This window comes from Bos grunniens, chromosome 22 (assembly GCF_055505025.1).
Source record: "Bos grunniens cultivar Pamir isolate PY7600 chromosome 22, Bosgru_T2T1.0, whole genome shotgun sequence".
In the NCBI taxonomy this organism is placed as follows: Eukaryota; Metazoa; Chordata; class Mammalia; order Artiodactyla; family Bovidae; genus Bos; species Bos grunniens.
The window spans coordinates 60,617,707-60,634,250 of NC_141186.1; the positions used below are offsets into that span (position 1 = coordinate 60,617,707).

Here is a 16,544-nt window from a genome sequence, read left to right on the forward strand (position 1 = left end):
TCCCGGGGCCAAGTTTAGTCACGTGGCCGAGTTAACAAGAAGATGGAAGCTTGAAATACCACCCTCTGGGGTACGGGGCACTTTTGAAAAGCAAAGGAGCCCAGAGACATCCTCCACACAGGCCTCCCTCCTCCCAGGTCTGAGGTCAGGACAGTGTGCAGCACGTGACCTGAAGCGCCACCCAGGCCGGGCTCCCTGGAGCCTCCCACTCCCTCCCACGGGCTCCTGGGCCTGCGGGAGAGGATCAGAGATGCCCAGCATGGCAATTCCGATTCACAGGCGCCTCCCAGAGCTGTCTCCTGGGGCCCCACTGAGGAGATTACGGCCCGTCTTTTAGTGAAACCCCGAGGCTCTGGGCCGGCCCTGCTAATCCCGACAAAGGATAACAGGCCCCTAATTAATTCTCCGAATCTGACAGTGGCGCGAACACCAGCCAGTCCGGCCACCTTAATGAGTTTAATCGACTGGACTTGATGATTTTATTCGAAACCCAGGGCCGCAAATTAAGCTCTTAAAAATGCACTTGAACTTGATTGGCAGCAGTAATCCCAACAGTCTGTTTAATCCTTGGGCTGCCTGGGCAGGGGCAGTCCGTGCAGGACTGGGGGCCCCCTCTTCCTCAGCTCTGGGGTGAGGTTTTTCTGCCTTCTGACTCCGGGGTCAGCAGGGATCCCGGGAGCCAGGAGGCGGGCCCGCCCCTAGGGCCATAGGTGAACTCCTAGGTACCCGTCAAACCCCAGCCCAAACCTCTCCCCAGGGATCCTCCCCTGGCTCCCATCAGATCCACTTGCTCCTGCTGCTGGGTCCGCACGCGTGCTCGCCCCCTCCCAGGAGCAGTGGCCTCGTCCTGCCTGTCACCAGGTCCCAGTCCCCAACTGCGTGCTGCGTGCCGAGTGCTGGTGGTCAGCTTTGCACAGAGGGCCTGTGCACACCTGTCCCGCTGCAGGAGAGGGGTCCCCATGCTGGCTGTGGGGCTCCCCTCCCTGTGTGCATGCCCTAAGGTGGGCGGTGACCCTGCTAGTGCTGAGCTTTCTGTCTCTCCTGAAGGACGAGCCCGGCCAGCGCACTGGCAAACGGAAGACCCCGCGCAAGAGAGCTGGTGGTCCCAGCAGAGCTACCCTAGAGCAGCCGGCCCCAGTGGACCCACAGCTGACCACTGGTGCTGGAGGAATCCCAGCCCAGCCCACACCAGTACACACCGGCCCACCACCATGTGGAGAGAGAGTCAACGTTCTGCTGGGACCACCCTGTGCAGAGGCGGCCTGACACCCCAACGCAGCGGCACACTGCCCCCCTCCCTAGCGGGCATGGTTGCCTCAGGCTCCAGGCTCAGCATGCCCCCGGCCTGGGCCAAGCCAACCCCACGGCCCAGCATGAACACCCACCGCCCCGCCTAGTCCGTGACATGGACCCACCAGCCAGGCACCCACACTTCTCTTGGGGAGCAGGGCTGGCAGCTCTCATCCCCTCCCCACAGAAGGCAATGGGCTCTGTGACCAGCCCTGCAGATCCAGAGGTGGGAATGCTCTGAGTGCACCCATGCACGCCCATGTGCAAGCACACACACCAACACGGATCACCGACACGGGACACCAAACCAGCCCTCCTCTGGTCTCCAGACAGCTCATCTGCTGTCGTGTGCTAAGAAAGCAGCTTGAAGAGGATGTGGCAAACCGGCTTCTTTATACTTTCCCAAATGGTTCCCCATCGAGCTGGGGAAATGTCCCAGTCTCCAGGTATTTGCACAACACTCTGTTGATGAGAACACAGGAAACACACCACCTACACTGCTCAGGGCTGCCTCACGGGGCAGCTGTGCGCAGGAAGTCGGAGGTCCCACAGGGCAGACCCTGCAAGCCCACCTCCAGGTCTGCCTGTGGACGCACCTGCCCACCTGCAACAGCGTCAGGGCAAGGCGGTCCCTGCCATGCTCACGGCAGCCACAGGACAGGAACTGCCCCGCGTGTCCACCCGTTTTCACACCCATGCGTAGACGCACGCACAGATCTGTATTTAACACCAAGAACAGCTGCAGAGGACAGTGGATGCCTGCTGTCCGCTGACAGGGGACCCCCTGCCCACCCACTGAGCCCTGTTCCTGCTGGCCCCATGCTGCACCCCACTTGCACGCACGCACACCTGGGGCTCCCCTCCCTTGGCCGCTGCTCGCAGAGCCCTGTGAAAACCCAGAGCAGCGTCCGGGGCTGGCCAAGCAGCACCACGGCCCGAGGCCCCCCAGGGCTCCCAGCTCCTCCCTCCTGCCCATGAGCCCAGGAAGCAGGAGGCTTTGATGAAATTTTCAAGCTCCATGCATTTTTCAGGAGGAGAACAGGATAGGGGGAGTCGAGTGTGGAATGGGAAGCTCCCTGGACACTCCCTGCAAGGGCTGGGCCTGGGCGGGGGTGTGGGCCCCAAGTAAGAGGCACACCAGCCAAGGCAGCCCGGCCGTCCGCCTCCCTCCGGTGGTGGTCTAGGGTGAGGCTGCTCCCCACTGCCCGGCCCTAGCCCATAACGCGGGCGGAGGGCAGGCAGAGGGCCAGCTCCCGGTGCCTGCGTCCTGGGAGGCTGAGGCCGGCCCCAGCACTCTCACATGCGGGCCTCGCAGCAGCGTGACCTCAGCTGCAGGCCTTAGTGCTGACCCTTCCCCTCCCAGGCCCCAGCTTCCACAGGCCACCGGCGATTCTGCTGCAGGCCGCTGGCTGGGAGCCCCCCTCACTCTGTCCGCCTGTCTGTCCACGTGTAAGGTCACCAGATAGCCCAGTGGCTGTAGCTGGGGGAGGCGTGGGGCTGCAGGGATGACGACGTGGCCAGGGCAGGCCCAGCGCTGGGCCCAAGAAGAGGCTTTGTTTCTGGAAATCCCTCCTTTTGGAGGCGTGGGCTTTTGGAGAAAGAAACTGGGATTTTACTCACAACTTTTAAGCTTATTATCTGCATGTCACTTTCCTGATGTCTGTGATTTGAACTGACCTTTCTTGAAATGTTACTTCACCTGCTCTTTTCCACCTTCTTTCCTGGTTTTATTTACCTTGAGAAAGGGTGGGTCTCTTCTGTGTTATGATGGGAGGGGGGTGTAGAGTCACATAAAGTGCTGTCCTTTTGTTTTACTTTTATGTTCATTTTCACTCATAACAACTCAGCTCTTAATTCTCATGTTCAGTCTGCGGTTTCATATACTTAAAACACTGTGTCGTGGGTGTTAACTCCGTCCTCACTCATCCTCGCTCCAGCACCTCGCGGGTTGCTTGCCATTATCTCTTCACCCTGAATCTCATTTTCATATCTTTTATGATTTTTTACATTCTAAAGACCTCATCTTTGTTAGGTTTAAGTCCCTTGTTTCAAAATCTTGTGTCAGGCGTTCTGATAACATCCATTCTTTCACTGTTACGCTTAATTCTATATTTTACCCTCAGCAGTCTCCCTGTGAGTCACCAAGTCTGCAGCCCCTCTTCTCACCCACCCCTGTGCCTCGGTGGCCTCCTTACGACCTCAGCTCCGCCTGGGACTGGGTGCGGGGAGCAGGGCTGTGGGCAAAGGCGACTCAGATGGGGTAGGGGTGGGGATGGGGTGGGTGGGGCGTGAGCGGGGCTAGCAAGGCGGGTAGGGATGGGGTGAGCGGGGAGGGTGTGGGTGGGGCCAGCTAAGTAGGGTAGAGGGGGCTGTGGGCGGAGCCAGCATACTGGAGGTGGTGGGCGGGGCTGTGGGAGGAGCCAATCCAGAGGGGATGGGCTGAGGTGAGGCTATGGGCGGAGCCAGAGGGGATGGGGCAGGGCTGTGAGAGGAGCCAGCACGTGGGGATGAGGTGGGCGGGGCTAGCACGGGGAGAGACCACTGTTGGGAGGTATGGGTGGAGCCAGTAGAGGCTCTGTGGGTGGAGCCAGGACGGTGGGAATAGGTGGGGTGGGGCCATGGGTGGAGCCAGCAAGCTCAGTGCAGAGCTGTGGGCCAGGGGCGGGGCTAGCATGCATGTGTAGGGATGGGTGGGGTGGGGCTGTGAGTGGAGCCAGCACAGTTGGGGCGGGGCTACACTGGGAGAGGCATGGGTGGAGCTAGTAGAGGCGCTGTGGGCGGAGCCAGCCCAGAGGGATGGGGTGGAGCCATGGGCGGAGCCAAACAGGGGGTGAGTGGGGGCTATGGGCGGAGCCAGCAGAGGGATGGGGCAGGGCCGTGGGCGGAGCCACCACAGTGGGGTGGGGTGGGGTGGGGTGGGCGGGGCTAGCACGGGGAGAGGGGCTCTGTTGGGGAAGCATGGGTGGATCCAGTAGAGGCCATGTAGGCGGAGCCAGCACAGCGGGAGTGGGTGGGGCGGGGCGGTGGGTGGAGCCAGCAAGTTCAGAGTGGAGCTGTGGGACAGGGGCGGGGCTACGGGCGGAGCCACCCCGCGGGGGCAGGGCCCTTTTCCCTCCACCAGCCTCAGCAACACCAGGATCCTCTCTGTGGCTCCTGGACTTGCTCCAGAGCCAAACCCATCTCTCTGGGAGGTGGTTTTCCAGATCCGAGGGGCCTCCACCGCCACGCACAGAGGGCACACAGGGGAGTGCGTCCTCAAGCCCCGGCTTGCCACCCATCATTCAGATGTGCCTGTAGGGTGGGGAGGTGGGCGTGCCGAGTTCTCCACACCCCGCCGACAGGGGCCTGAGTCCACCCGGGTCTTAGCACAGCGTGCCCACGCCCTGACCTCTGCGTGGATCTTTCTTTAAAGGTTCAGGGCAAGATTTTATCAAAATGAAACATCCCCAGGCTTCACTTTTAATGTACTGGGACAATAAGACAGAAAAGGGGGACCACTAAATTCCAATGCTAGACACACGCATCAGAAGAGGACGATGCAGCTTTGCAGAGCACCACCCCCCCTCATGCCAGGCTAACGGGGGAAACATCCACGCGACTATGTACAGTTGTCCTGGCTCCATCCTTCCTCTCCTCACGGTGCTGGAGGCCAATATCAGCACCAAGCTCAGTTCAGTTCAGTCACTCGGTCGTGTCCGACTTTGCGACCCCATGGACTGCAGCACGCCAGGCCTCCCTGTCCATCACCAACTCCCGGAGTTTACCCAAGCTCCTGTCCACTGAGTCAGTGATGCCATCCAACCATCTCATCCTCTGTAGTCCCCTTCTCCTCCCACCTTCAATCTTTCCCAGCATCAGGGTCTTTTCCAATGAGTCAGTTCTTCGAATCAGGTGGCCAAAGGACTGGAGTTTCAGCTTCAGCATCAGTCCTTCCAATGAATATTCAGGACTGATTTCCTGTAGGATGGACTGGTTGCATCTCCTTGCTGACCAAGGGGTTCTCAAGAGTCTTCTCCAACACCACAGTTCAAAAGCATTAATTTTTCCACCTTCAGCTTTCCTTATGGTCCAACTCACATCCAAACATGACTTCTGGAAAAACCATAGCTTTGACTAGATGGACCTTTATCGGCAACAGCATGTCTCTGCTTTTTAACATGCTGTCTAGGTTGGTCATAGCTTTCCTTTCAAGGAGCAAGCATCTTTTAATTTCATGGCTGCAGTCACCATCTGCAGTGATTTGGGAGCCCCCCAAAATAAAGTCTGTCACTGTTTCCATTGTTTCCCCATCTATTTCCCATGAAGTGTTGGGACAGGATGCCATGATCTTAGTTTTTTGAATGTTGAGTTTTAAGCCAGCTTTTTCACTCTCCACTTTCACTTTCATCAACAGGCTCTTTAGTTCCTCTTCACTTTCTGCCATAACAGTGGTGTCATCTGTATATCTGAGGTTACTGATATTTCTCCTGGCAATCTTGATTCCAGCTTGTGCTTCATCCAGCTTGGCATTTCTCATGATGTACTCTGCATATAAGTTAAATAAGCAGGGTGACAATATACAGCCTTGATGTACTTCTTTCCCTATTTGGAACCAGTCTGCTGTTCCATGTCCAGTTTTAACTGTTGTTTCCTGATCTGCATACAGATTTCTCAGGAGGCAGGTGAGGTGGTCTGGTATTCCCATCTCTTTAAGAATTTTCCACAGTTTGTTGTGATCCACACAGTCAAAGGCTTTGGCATAGTCAATAAAGCAGAAGTAGATGTTTTTCTGGAACTCTCTCGCTTTTTCGATGATTCAACAAATGTTGGATGTTGGCAATTCGATCTCTGGTTCCTCTGCCTTTCTAAATCCAGCTTGAACATCTGGAAGTTTTCAGTTCTTGTACTGTTGAAGCCCCACTTGGAGAATTTTGAGCATTACTTTGCTGGAGTGTGAGATGAGTGCAATTGTGTGGTAGTTTTAACATTCTTTGGCATTGCCTTTCTTTGGGATTGGAATGAAACTGACCTTTTCCAGTCCTGTGGCCAATGCTGAGTTTTCCAAATTTGCTGGCGTATTGAGTGCAGCACTTTCACAGCATCATGTTTTAGGACTTGAAATAGCTCAGCAGGAATTCCATCACCTCCACTAGCTTTGTTTGTAGTGATGCTTCCTAAGGACTTCAAGAAAATTAAGAGATACCAAGGAAACATTTCATGCAAAGATGGGCACAATAAGGGACAGAAACGGCATGAACCTAACAGGAGAAGATATTAAGAAGAGGTGGCAACAATACACGGAAGAACTGTACAAAAAAGATCTTTGTGACCCAGATAACCACGATGGTGTGATCACTCACCTACAGCCAGACGTCCTGGAGTCCAAAGCCAGCAGGTGGACCTTAGGAAGCATCAGCACCAAGCTGTTCCTAAAAGCTAAGCCCACCCCGTGCCCCGGGGGCCCGCGTGTTAGTTTCCTGTGTGCACAGTCACCACAGATGCAATGACTTCAGGCAACAGCCATCTCGATCTCTCAGCTTCCTCCAGTCAGGTGCTGGCCTGGCTCAGCTTATTCTCTGCCAGAGGGCTTCCCAGGCGGATCAAGGTGCCAGCCAGGCTGGGGTCCTCCTCTGGGTTCACCACTGCTGGCTGCTGTGGACGGAGGCCCTGGCTCCTTTCTGGCTGTCCATGGGGGCCTCCCTCATGGCCCCGCTTTCTCACAGCCCAGGAACACACCCTCCTGCTGCTGTGACCAGGTCTGATCAGAGAAGTGATTACCCCACCACCCCTCTGCCATGTAATGCAACCCCATCAAGGGAGCAGCTTCCCTGTTGAACCACAGGCTCTGCCCATTTTCAAGGGAAGGAGATCACCTGGGCTGTGTGCCCCTGGGGACAGCCGTCCCGAGACGTCTCAGAATTCTGCCCGCTGTAGCCTGCAGGTGTCTCGGCATTCCTGAGGGCTTCCGATCAACAGCCCTGAACTCTTCATTAATTATGAATTTTGCCTAGCAACCATTGCCAAGCAACAACTCTTCAGAAAGAAATGTTCAAAGAATTTGTTGGTTGCTGCGTGGTGGAGATGAGGAAATGAGTGTCAGCGGGTGCTGGGCTGGCCAGCATGTGGGCAGCCCTCTGGCCAGGCTGGGCAAGCTTGAGAAAGTCCCATTACCCCCTCTGAATGTCAGGTTCTCACCTGTCAAACTGGGATTACATCTAAACTCTCTGACTTGAAAGATGAGCAGATCCAAGGCTGCAGGTGGGAGAGATCCTGGGGGAGGTGGTCCCCAAGTGCATCAGGAGAATGACTGATCCCAGCAGACATGTTCTTCCTTCCACACTCACTCAGCGCCTGCTTTGTGCAGGGCCCAGGGACCCCTCATTTTCTCATTCACTCCCTCCCTCAGTGACTCACAACAAAGCACCTGCTGTGTGTCCAGCATTGGGACAGTCGCATTCAGGAGATGGGAAAGAATGAACAAAATAAACAAGTAGTTATACAGCATGTCAGCTAGTGATGGTTCAGGGACGATAAATAAACCTGGAAGTGGGCAGAGGGCGTGATCAGGGGGACGCGGACTGTAATTTTAAACAGAGTGCTAAGGGAAGGTCTCGCTGGAAGAGGAAGCTCTGAGTAAAGACCAGACAAAGGTGAGGGAGCAAAGAAGGTAGTGTGAGTGCCTGGGGCCACTGTCAGGCGGGGCCCCAGCAGGTACAGAGGCCCTGAGGCACAGCGGTCCTGCCTGAGTGGCCGGAGGCAAGCTGGGAGGCAGACCCGTCCGGAACACGCTGTGACAAGGCGTCTGAAGCAGCAGCCCCGGCAAACCCCACAGGAGTGAGGAGGGGCAGGTGCACCTCCCCTTTGGGGCAGCCTCCCCTCCCACCACAACAACCCCGAGGTGGATTCTGCCAAAGGACGGCAGGCCGGGAAGGAACGTTGTTCCCTGAGAGCAGAAGAGCACCCAGAAACAGCCCCACACGTCCGCAGCAACTCCGTTTATAACCAGGCGATGCTGCACGTCAGCAGGACAGGACGGTATTTAAGTGTAGACACATTGTACACACACGTTGATGTCGTATCACGTAAGTTCATAACAGAAAGCAAACGAGACTGCAGCGTGCATTTGCTATCATACAGCTTGAGAATACACAGGAGAAGAATGTTGTGAGGCTTCCTCATGTTGGTCACTCACTGGTGACACCCACCCAGCCCTCTGGTCCTCCTCCAGATGAAGCCCGCAGCTGCCACCGGCCACTGAGGGTGGCGGCCTAGGACACGTCACGCCTGCGGGCACACTTGCTCCCGCCTCACCAGGAGGGCCAGCGTGTGTGCTCCTACAGCGCCGCCAGCACCAGCAGCGGGAAGGGAGCCCGGACGGCAGGGCGTCGCAGAGCAGGAGGCGGGGGAGTGGGTGCCCCCACCTCCCGCCCCTTGATGCTCGTGGCCTGAGCTCCATGTCACAGGCCGTGCACTTACAGCGTCTGCTGTGGCCCACGAGCCTCTGCTGGCGACCTCTGGGATGCACGCCCGTCCTACAGACATGACGGTCCCACTGTTCTCAGCAACTCTCCACACAGCACTCACTGAGCTAAGAGGCTGGTGGTGCTGGACTGTGGGGAAAACCCTGTCCAGCGCCCACTCCTAGGTACGCTGGGGAGGAAGAGGAGAGGCCATGAGCTGATCTGCAGGGAGTGGAGCCCCCGCCAGGATGCTGAGGGGAGTCAGGGCCGTGGGGGAAGCTCCGAGTCACGGGGGAGACCCGATGACCGACAGAACCGTGAGCGACCACTGTGGAGACAGGAAAATAGCTTTAGGAATCAAAATGTAAGAAATTCCTATCAAAATCCTACTGTGACATTCGAGGAGAATAAAATCTGTGTTTTTAAGTCTCCGATTTGTGTAGAAATTCAAACAGAGCCAAGACAGCAGTGTCTAGCAGGGGTCTCTTGGGCGGGTTTAATGAGCAGGCAAGAGGGGCATGCAGTTCTCTCGTGGGTGGTCTGCGTGTAAGCAGCCCGCAGAGCTCCCCGCCCCTTGCTCTGAGCACAGGGCTGCCCGGCAGGACCGGCGTCTGGGTCTGCTTGCACGAGTCCTGAGTGAGGCAAGGTGAGAGAAGACCAGCAGAGGCACATGCTGCTTGGGCACCAGACTGCGGTGCTGGCATCTACAGACCTAAAACCGTCACAGGGTCTTTAGTAAAAGGAGACAGCTCTAAAGTGTCATCAAAAACAGAACAGTGAAATGATCGCACTACTTCCAGGTTATAAAGTACTATACAGCTATTAAAAAGGAGAGGCATGAACTCTGTGGGAGGAGGGGAGGGTGGGATGATCTGAGAGAAGAGCACTGAAACATGTATATTATCCTATGTGAAACAGATCGCCAGTCCAGGTTCTACGCATGAGACAGGGCGCTCAGGGCTGGTGCACTGGGACGACCCTGAGGGATGGGATGGGGAGGAAGGTTGGAGGGGGGTTCAGGGTGAACACGTGGACACCCGCGGCTGATTCGTGTTGATGTATGGCGAGAGCCACCACAGTATTGTCAAGTAATTAGCCTCCAATTGAAATGAATGAATTCTTTTTTTTTTTTAAAGGAAGGGGCAATGGGACTTCCCTGGAGGTCAAGTGGTCAAGACTGCGAGCTTCCACTGCGGGGGGCACGGGTTCACTCCCAGGTCGGGGAACTAAGATCCGCATGCCTCGTGGTGTAGCCAAAAATTCAAAAAACAACAACAGAAAGGAAGGGGCAGGCCTTCGAGGACTGACATGGGAGGATATCAGGGTCAGGAAGAAAGCGGGTCTGCTGCATCCTGCAGCCACTGCGGTCCCATCAGGGCGGTGCTACAGGTCTGTGAGGGCGACCATCAGGGAAGGCAGGACTAGGTGGGCCCCCATCTCCATGCAAACCCCACAGCCTGGCCACCCAGTGGGAGCTCTGGAGCTGAGATGGGCAAGCCTGCACTCCTGGACCGGCTCCCCAAGAGACACGATCTTGCCTCACAACCTGATGCCACCTGCTTACTCTCCTTGCGGGTGGGGATCTAGAAAGGGATCCACGAGGCACGCCCCATGTCTGCCCCCGTGGTGCGGTCACATTCTGGGTGGGGAGTGTGCCCACACGCGTGTGTGCTCTGGGTCTGTGATGACCCACACGCATCCACAAACACCAGACGCATGCACTCCTGCCAGTCGCCAGAGTGACATCTGGGAAGTGAAGGTGGCAGAGGGTGGTGAGAAAGCGCCGCCTTTTCCTTTTACTTGACGTGCTCCTGGGACGTTTAAAGGAGTTGTTTTCTATCTACTAGTTTTATATTTATAAAATAATTGAGGGATTTGGGATAAAGGTGGTAGACTGACCATATGAGTTTCTTTCTGCTTTCCCCCAAGACCACAGTAAAAGAATTTAAGACGTTTAAACACTTGAACCCACACAGGAAACATCGGAGGCAATGCGGTGGCCAGAGGTTCTCTCACCTTTTGGAAGATGTGAAAAAGGACACCTGACTTACAGGCCAGGAAGGTCTTGACTCCAAGGGCTGGTGAGGAGAGCCACTGAGACTCCAGCAGGAAAGGAGAGGGCGCCAGGAAGAAAGAGGGCGGACAGTCTCCACGCATCCCAGCCAGTCCCTGACTCCTGGCGGAGGCCACCCTCGGGACAGGACTGCAGACTTGCTCTGTGGGGTGCAGAGTGGGGAGGTGAGTGCCCGGGGCACAAGGGTGAGGCCGGGGCGGATGCAGAGTGGCCACCCTCAGACTCCCCTGCCCACATACGGGCAGCAGGAGGCAGGCTATCCACCTCCTCCACCCAGTGGAAGACCAGACATCCAGTATTCCCCCAGAGTGCTCCTGCCGGCTCACCAATTAAAGCCCAGCCTGACGCACAGAGCATGCAGGTAGCTCCATTGTGAACGGAGTGCCAGGGATGACCAGACATATGCAGAAAGCCCAACATGAAGGATAGAGAACACAGTGACCGCAGAAAAGGAAAGTGAAGCAACCAAAGCGAGGCAGGAAGCAGACAGAGACCTTCCCCCAAAATGCCAACCAGTATTCTCACGGAGACGCGAGAAATGCTACATGCAGTCCAAAAACAACACTATGCTCCTTTAAAAAGTAACAGTACCGAATGCTGGTGGTGATGTGGAGCAGCAGGAACTCTCAATTGGTGGTGGTGGGAATGCAAAGCTTTTTTGGCTTTGAAAGCTAGAGATTTCTAACAAAGCTCAACACAATCTTCCCGTATAATCCAGCAATCATGCCTCTACATATTTACCCAACTGAGCTGAAAACAAATGTCCAGACAAAAACTACTGCGATATTTAGAACTGTTAAACACTGGAAGCATTCAAAATATTTGTTAATAAGTGCATGGATAAACACTGCAGTACGTGCACACAACAGAATATTCAGTGATTAGGAAAAGAAACGAGCTATCGCGCCACAGACACAAGCACGCATGTGCACGGAGAGGCCCTAAGAGCCCACTGCTAACTGAAAGAGGCCGGTGTGAAAAGGCCACACGCCACATCATCTCAAAGTTACGACGTTCTGGAAAAGACAGAACTGCGGAGACGGTGCAAAGGCCGGTGGTCACTAAGCGCTGACGTTTTTAGGTGAAATTATTTTGCATGAGGCTACAATGGTTGGACGCAGGCCTATAGGCGCTGTCAAAACCCCAGAACGTACACTACATATGAACCGTGGACTTCAGTTAACCATAACGCACTAACGCTGGCTCATGAAATGGAACACGTGCACCGCGTGAATGCAAGACGCTAATAATGAGAGAGACTAAGTGTGAGAGGGGCTTCCCCGGTGGCTCAGTAGGAGAGAATTCGCCTGCCAGTGCAGGAGACGCAGCAGATGTGGGTTCAGTTTCTGGGTCGGGAGATCCTGTGGAGGAGGAAATGGCAACCCACTCCAGTGTTCCTGGGTGGAAAATCCCATGGACAGAGGAGCCTGGTGGGCCACGCAGTCCACAGGATCACAAAGAGTCAGACACCACTGAGCCCACGTGAAAAGTATGAGAAGGCAGATTATACGGGACTCTCCACACAATTCACTCAATTTTTCTATAAGTCTAAAAGTTCTAAAAACATAAATTTAATTATTAACTTTTTCAGATGACAGCTGGAAAAACATGAACTTCAACCTCACCTGTTATATAAAAATTAACTCAAAATGGATCATGGAATTTAATATAAATGCAAAACTATAAAACTTCAGGAAAAAAACAGAAGAAAATCTTCAGTATCGAGAGCTAGTGCTTAGACATGTCACCAAAAGCATGATGCATAAAAGGAAAAATTGATAAACTGGGATTCATTAAAATGAAACACTTTTGCTTACAAAGGACCACATTAACAGAATGAAAAGAAAGGCTACAGACTGGGAGAAATAGCTGCAAACCACCAGTCCAACAAAAAACTAGTTATCTAGAATATATAAAGAACTCCCCAAGTAAAAAGCCAAACAACCCAATTAGAAAATGGGCAAAAGACATAAACAGATAGTTCACTGAGGAAGACATACAGACGGCAAGAAAGAACACAAGATGTTCACCAGCATTACCATTAGAAAAATGCAAGTTAAAACTGCAATGAAATGAACCTACCACAAGAGCTGACATTTTAAACAATGACAAAACCGAATGCGGGTGTCAGTGCAGCGAAACTGTATTACTTTTACACGGCTGTGAACGGCGTGGTCTTTCAGGAAAACAGTGGCTGTTCCTCATAAAACCAAACATGTAAATATCATCAAATGCATCATGCATTTGTCACAGAGAAATGAAAACTTATGTTTCTGCAACAATCTGAATATTCAGAGCAGCTTTATTTACAAGCCCAAAACTGAAACATTTCAGATGTCCTTCAACAGGTAAATGGTTAAACAGACTGTGGTCCATCTGTTCCATGGAATCCTGCTCAGCAACAAAGAGCAGACTACGGACACCGGGACACCCAGGGTGACTCTCCGGGGGGTTATACTCAGTGGAAGAAAGCCAGTCACAGGAGCCTTCACACTACATGATTCCATTCACATACACTCTTGAAATGACAAAATTACACAACTGCAGAAGAGATGAGTGACTGCCTAGGACTAGGGAGGAGCGAGAGGAGGCTGTAAAGGGTGGTGCAGGGATCCTGGTGGTGAATGTTCTGTGTTCTGACTGCATTAATGTCAGCATCCTGGTTGTGATACTTTCCTGCGTCACCAGTGGGAAACTGGGTGAAAAACACAGGTCTCTCTGCGTTATTCCTTATAATTGCACGTGACTATCTCAAGATAGTCTCACTGGAAAAGACCCTGATGCTGGGAAAGATTGAAGGCAGGAGGAGAAGGGATGAGAGAGGATGAGATGGTTGGATGGCATCACCGACTCGATGAACATGAGTTTAAGCAAGCTGTGGGAGTTTCTGATGGACAGGGAAGCCTGGCATGCTGCAATCCATGGGGTCGCAAAGAGTCGGACACAACTGAGCGACTGGACTGAACTGATCTCAAGATACACAGTTTAATTAAAAATATAAACTATGACAGTGCTGTTTTAAAATCATCTATGTGAGCACTGGAAGAGAAAGTTGAAGAAGCCTCGTAGGAAGTAGGACAAAAGGAAAAGGAGATGGAAAATGGGAGAGAGAAAAAGTCTCCAAGAATTAGTCCAGATGGCCCCTCGTCTCTTAACCAGAGGCCCAGAAAGACAATAGAGAAGATACAAGGGGATAAAAACTGTTTGGATGCCAGGATTGGGGAAGCCACGTAGAACTGAGCCAGCTCGTGCTGACTCCCAGAAAGGCTGGGAATCAGAGACTCTGGGTTCCCCGGGGCTGGGGCTGGGTGGCCTTGCTCCCCACCCATCTGCGCAGCCAGGGCACCCCATTCCCCACCTGTAGAAGATGACAGAGGCCAAAGGCTCCCAAGGGCAGCTGTGAGGCTCCTAACTGAGGGAGTGGGGAGCAGCAGGAAGTCTACACACGGGGTCACGAGATTGCAGATCCCACATGCCATGCACTCACAGCACACCCACCAGGGGGAAAGCATGGGGTCACCACCAGGAGGAACACCCATCCACAAGACCCACCCCAAACACAGTCTCACGCATGTTTTCAGCTATGTGAAGTGTAATCCATGCACGGAGACGTGCCCAAACCACCCGTGTCCGGCTGGACAGACTCTCACTCACTCAGCACACCTGTCCCCAAGTCCAGGCAGCCCCTGCTCCCCGGCTGGCCCCGGGTGCTGACGTCTGGTAACACAGACCCCTTCTGCTGCTTTCAGGGTTCTGTAAGTGGAACCACGCGTGTGCACTGCCTCTGCATAACATCACATTTGTGAGAACTGCCTGTAGAAACATGTGTACAGATCACTCACTGTCACTGCCACACAATGTCCACTGTGGGATACACTGCTTCAACCATCCTTCCGTCCATGGGCACTGGGGTGACTTCCAGGTTTAGCTCTGAGATACTCCTGTGTTTAATCAGCTTTTCAGATCAAATCAGTCACTCAGTCGTGTCCAACTCTTTGCGACCCCATGAATCGCAGCACGCCAGGCCTCCCTGTCCATCACCAACACCCGGAGTTCACTGAGACTCACGTCCATCGAGTCAGTGATGCCATCCAGCCATCTCATCCTCTATCGTCCCCTTCTCCTCCTGCCCCCAATCCCTCCCAGCATCAGTCTTTTCCAATGAGTCAACTCTTCGCATGAGGTGGCCACAGTACTGGAGTTTCAGCTTTAGCATCATTCCTTCCAAAGAAATCCCAGGGCTGATCTCCTTCAGAATGGACTGGTTGGATCTCCTTGTAGTCCAAGGCACTCTCAAGAGTCTTCTCCAACACCACAGTTCAAAAGCATCAATTCTTCAGCGCTCAGCCTTCTTCACAGTCCAAGTCTCACATCCATACATGACCACTGGAAAAACCATAGCCTTGACTAGACGAACCTTTGTTGGCAAAGCAATGTCTCTGCTTTTGAATATGCTATCTAGGTTGCCATTTAAATGTGAATAGACAGGTAAGGATCACCCAACATGGAAAACAGAGGGTCTCAGAGGACCTCCAATACAGGTTGCTGCTGCTGCTAAGTCACTGCAGTCGTGTCCGACTCTGTGCGACCCCATAGACGGCAGCCCACCAGGCTTCCCCGTCCCTGGGATTCTCCAGGCAAGAACACTGGAGTGGGCTGCCATTTCCTTCTACAATGCATGAAAGTGAAAAGTGAAAGTGAAGTCGCTCAGTCGTGTCCGACTCTTCGAGACCCCACGGACTGCAGCCCACCAGGCTCCTCCATCCATGGGATTTTCCAGGCAAGAGTACTGGAGTGGGTTGCCATTGCCTTCTCCGTCCAATACAGGCAGCAGAGCAAAACTTGAAAGTGAAACGAAAATGAATATCTTCTGAGCAAGGTGGAAAGATCCATAAAGGAAACAACAAAGGGAATTCAGGGGACAATTTCTAAGGAGTGCTCAGAAAGTAAATCTGTCGGAACACAAATTTTACAATGACACAGGATGATTGGAAGACAAATTTGAGGAAATCTTCCAGAGAGTAAGATAAATGGACAAAGAAAATTAAAGAAAACCAGGCTGTGGATCCAAGATGTCCAATGTCTGAATAACAGGAATCAGGGAGACTAGAGAAAACTCAGCACAGAAAACAATAAGAGAGAACATTCCAGAACTGAATAACCTTAGACACCACATTGAGACGCCTGGTGAAGGGCTCAAAGAGTGAAAACAGACCCAAACTGAGACACGCCCACACCACAAAGGCTTGTGTGGGGCCAACACAGGGCACATGAGGTAGGGAGGCCAGTGGCGTCCGCCCTCTCAGAGCAACATGGCAGCTGGAGGAGCCCCGTATACTGAGGGCAAGACTCCCACCTGGAATGCAGCACCCAGCCACGTTAGTATCAAGGATGAGTGCAGAACATGCATTTTAAAGGGTAACATAAAACACAGCATTTATGAGCACCACGGCCTCACACACACTGTGAAGGAGCCGCTGGAGGATGCACTCCATTACACGAGGGCACAAATCAAGGAGGGCCATGGGAACCCCAGATGTGGGGTGCACTCAGGACAAAGGAAACCACAGCACCCACTAGGCTAGCACCCTGGGCCCCAATTTAAGTTGGCAGATTACCTACTGTGTTTGAATAATAATAACAAATATAGGGCTATTCCAGGGGGGAAATGTATAAGGAAACAATGTGATCAGAGATACTATGAACAGGGCACAGGATATTTGCTTTAGGCTTGGTGGGCT

General features: G+C 53.5%; 1 protein-coding gene across 4 annotated transcripts in view; it reads right to left on the reverse strand.

Annotated features, from left to right (window-relative positions):
- PLXNA1 (plexin A1) overlaps nt 1-16,544 on the reverse strand; it is a 101,749-nt gene that overhangs the window by 29,923 nt on the left and 55,282 nt on the right. For 2 of the 4 annotated variants that reach the window (XM_086368977.1, XM_086368972.1), the window contains 2 exons: nt 10,746-10,945; nt 8,252-9,057 (listed from right to left, as the gene is read on the reverse strand). The exons of 1 other annotated variant lie outside the window; for it this stretch is intronic. In XM_086368977.1, coding sequence (XP_086225103.1) covers nt 8,991-9,057; nt 10,746-10,945 — 267 coding nt within the window. In that variant the 3' untranslated portion in view covers nt 8,252-8,990. Of the gene's footprint in view, nt 1-8,251; nt 9,058-10,745; nt 10,946-16,544 lie in introns of those variants that run through there. One more of the 4 variants, XM_086368973.1, reaches the window with a different exon arrangement.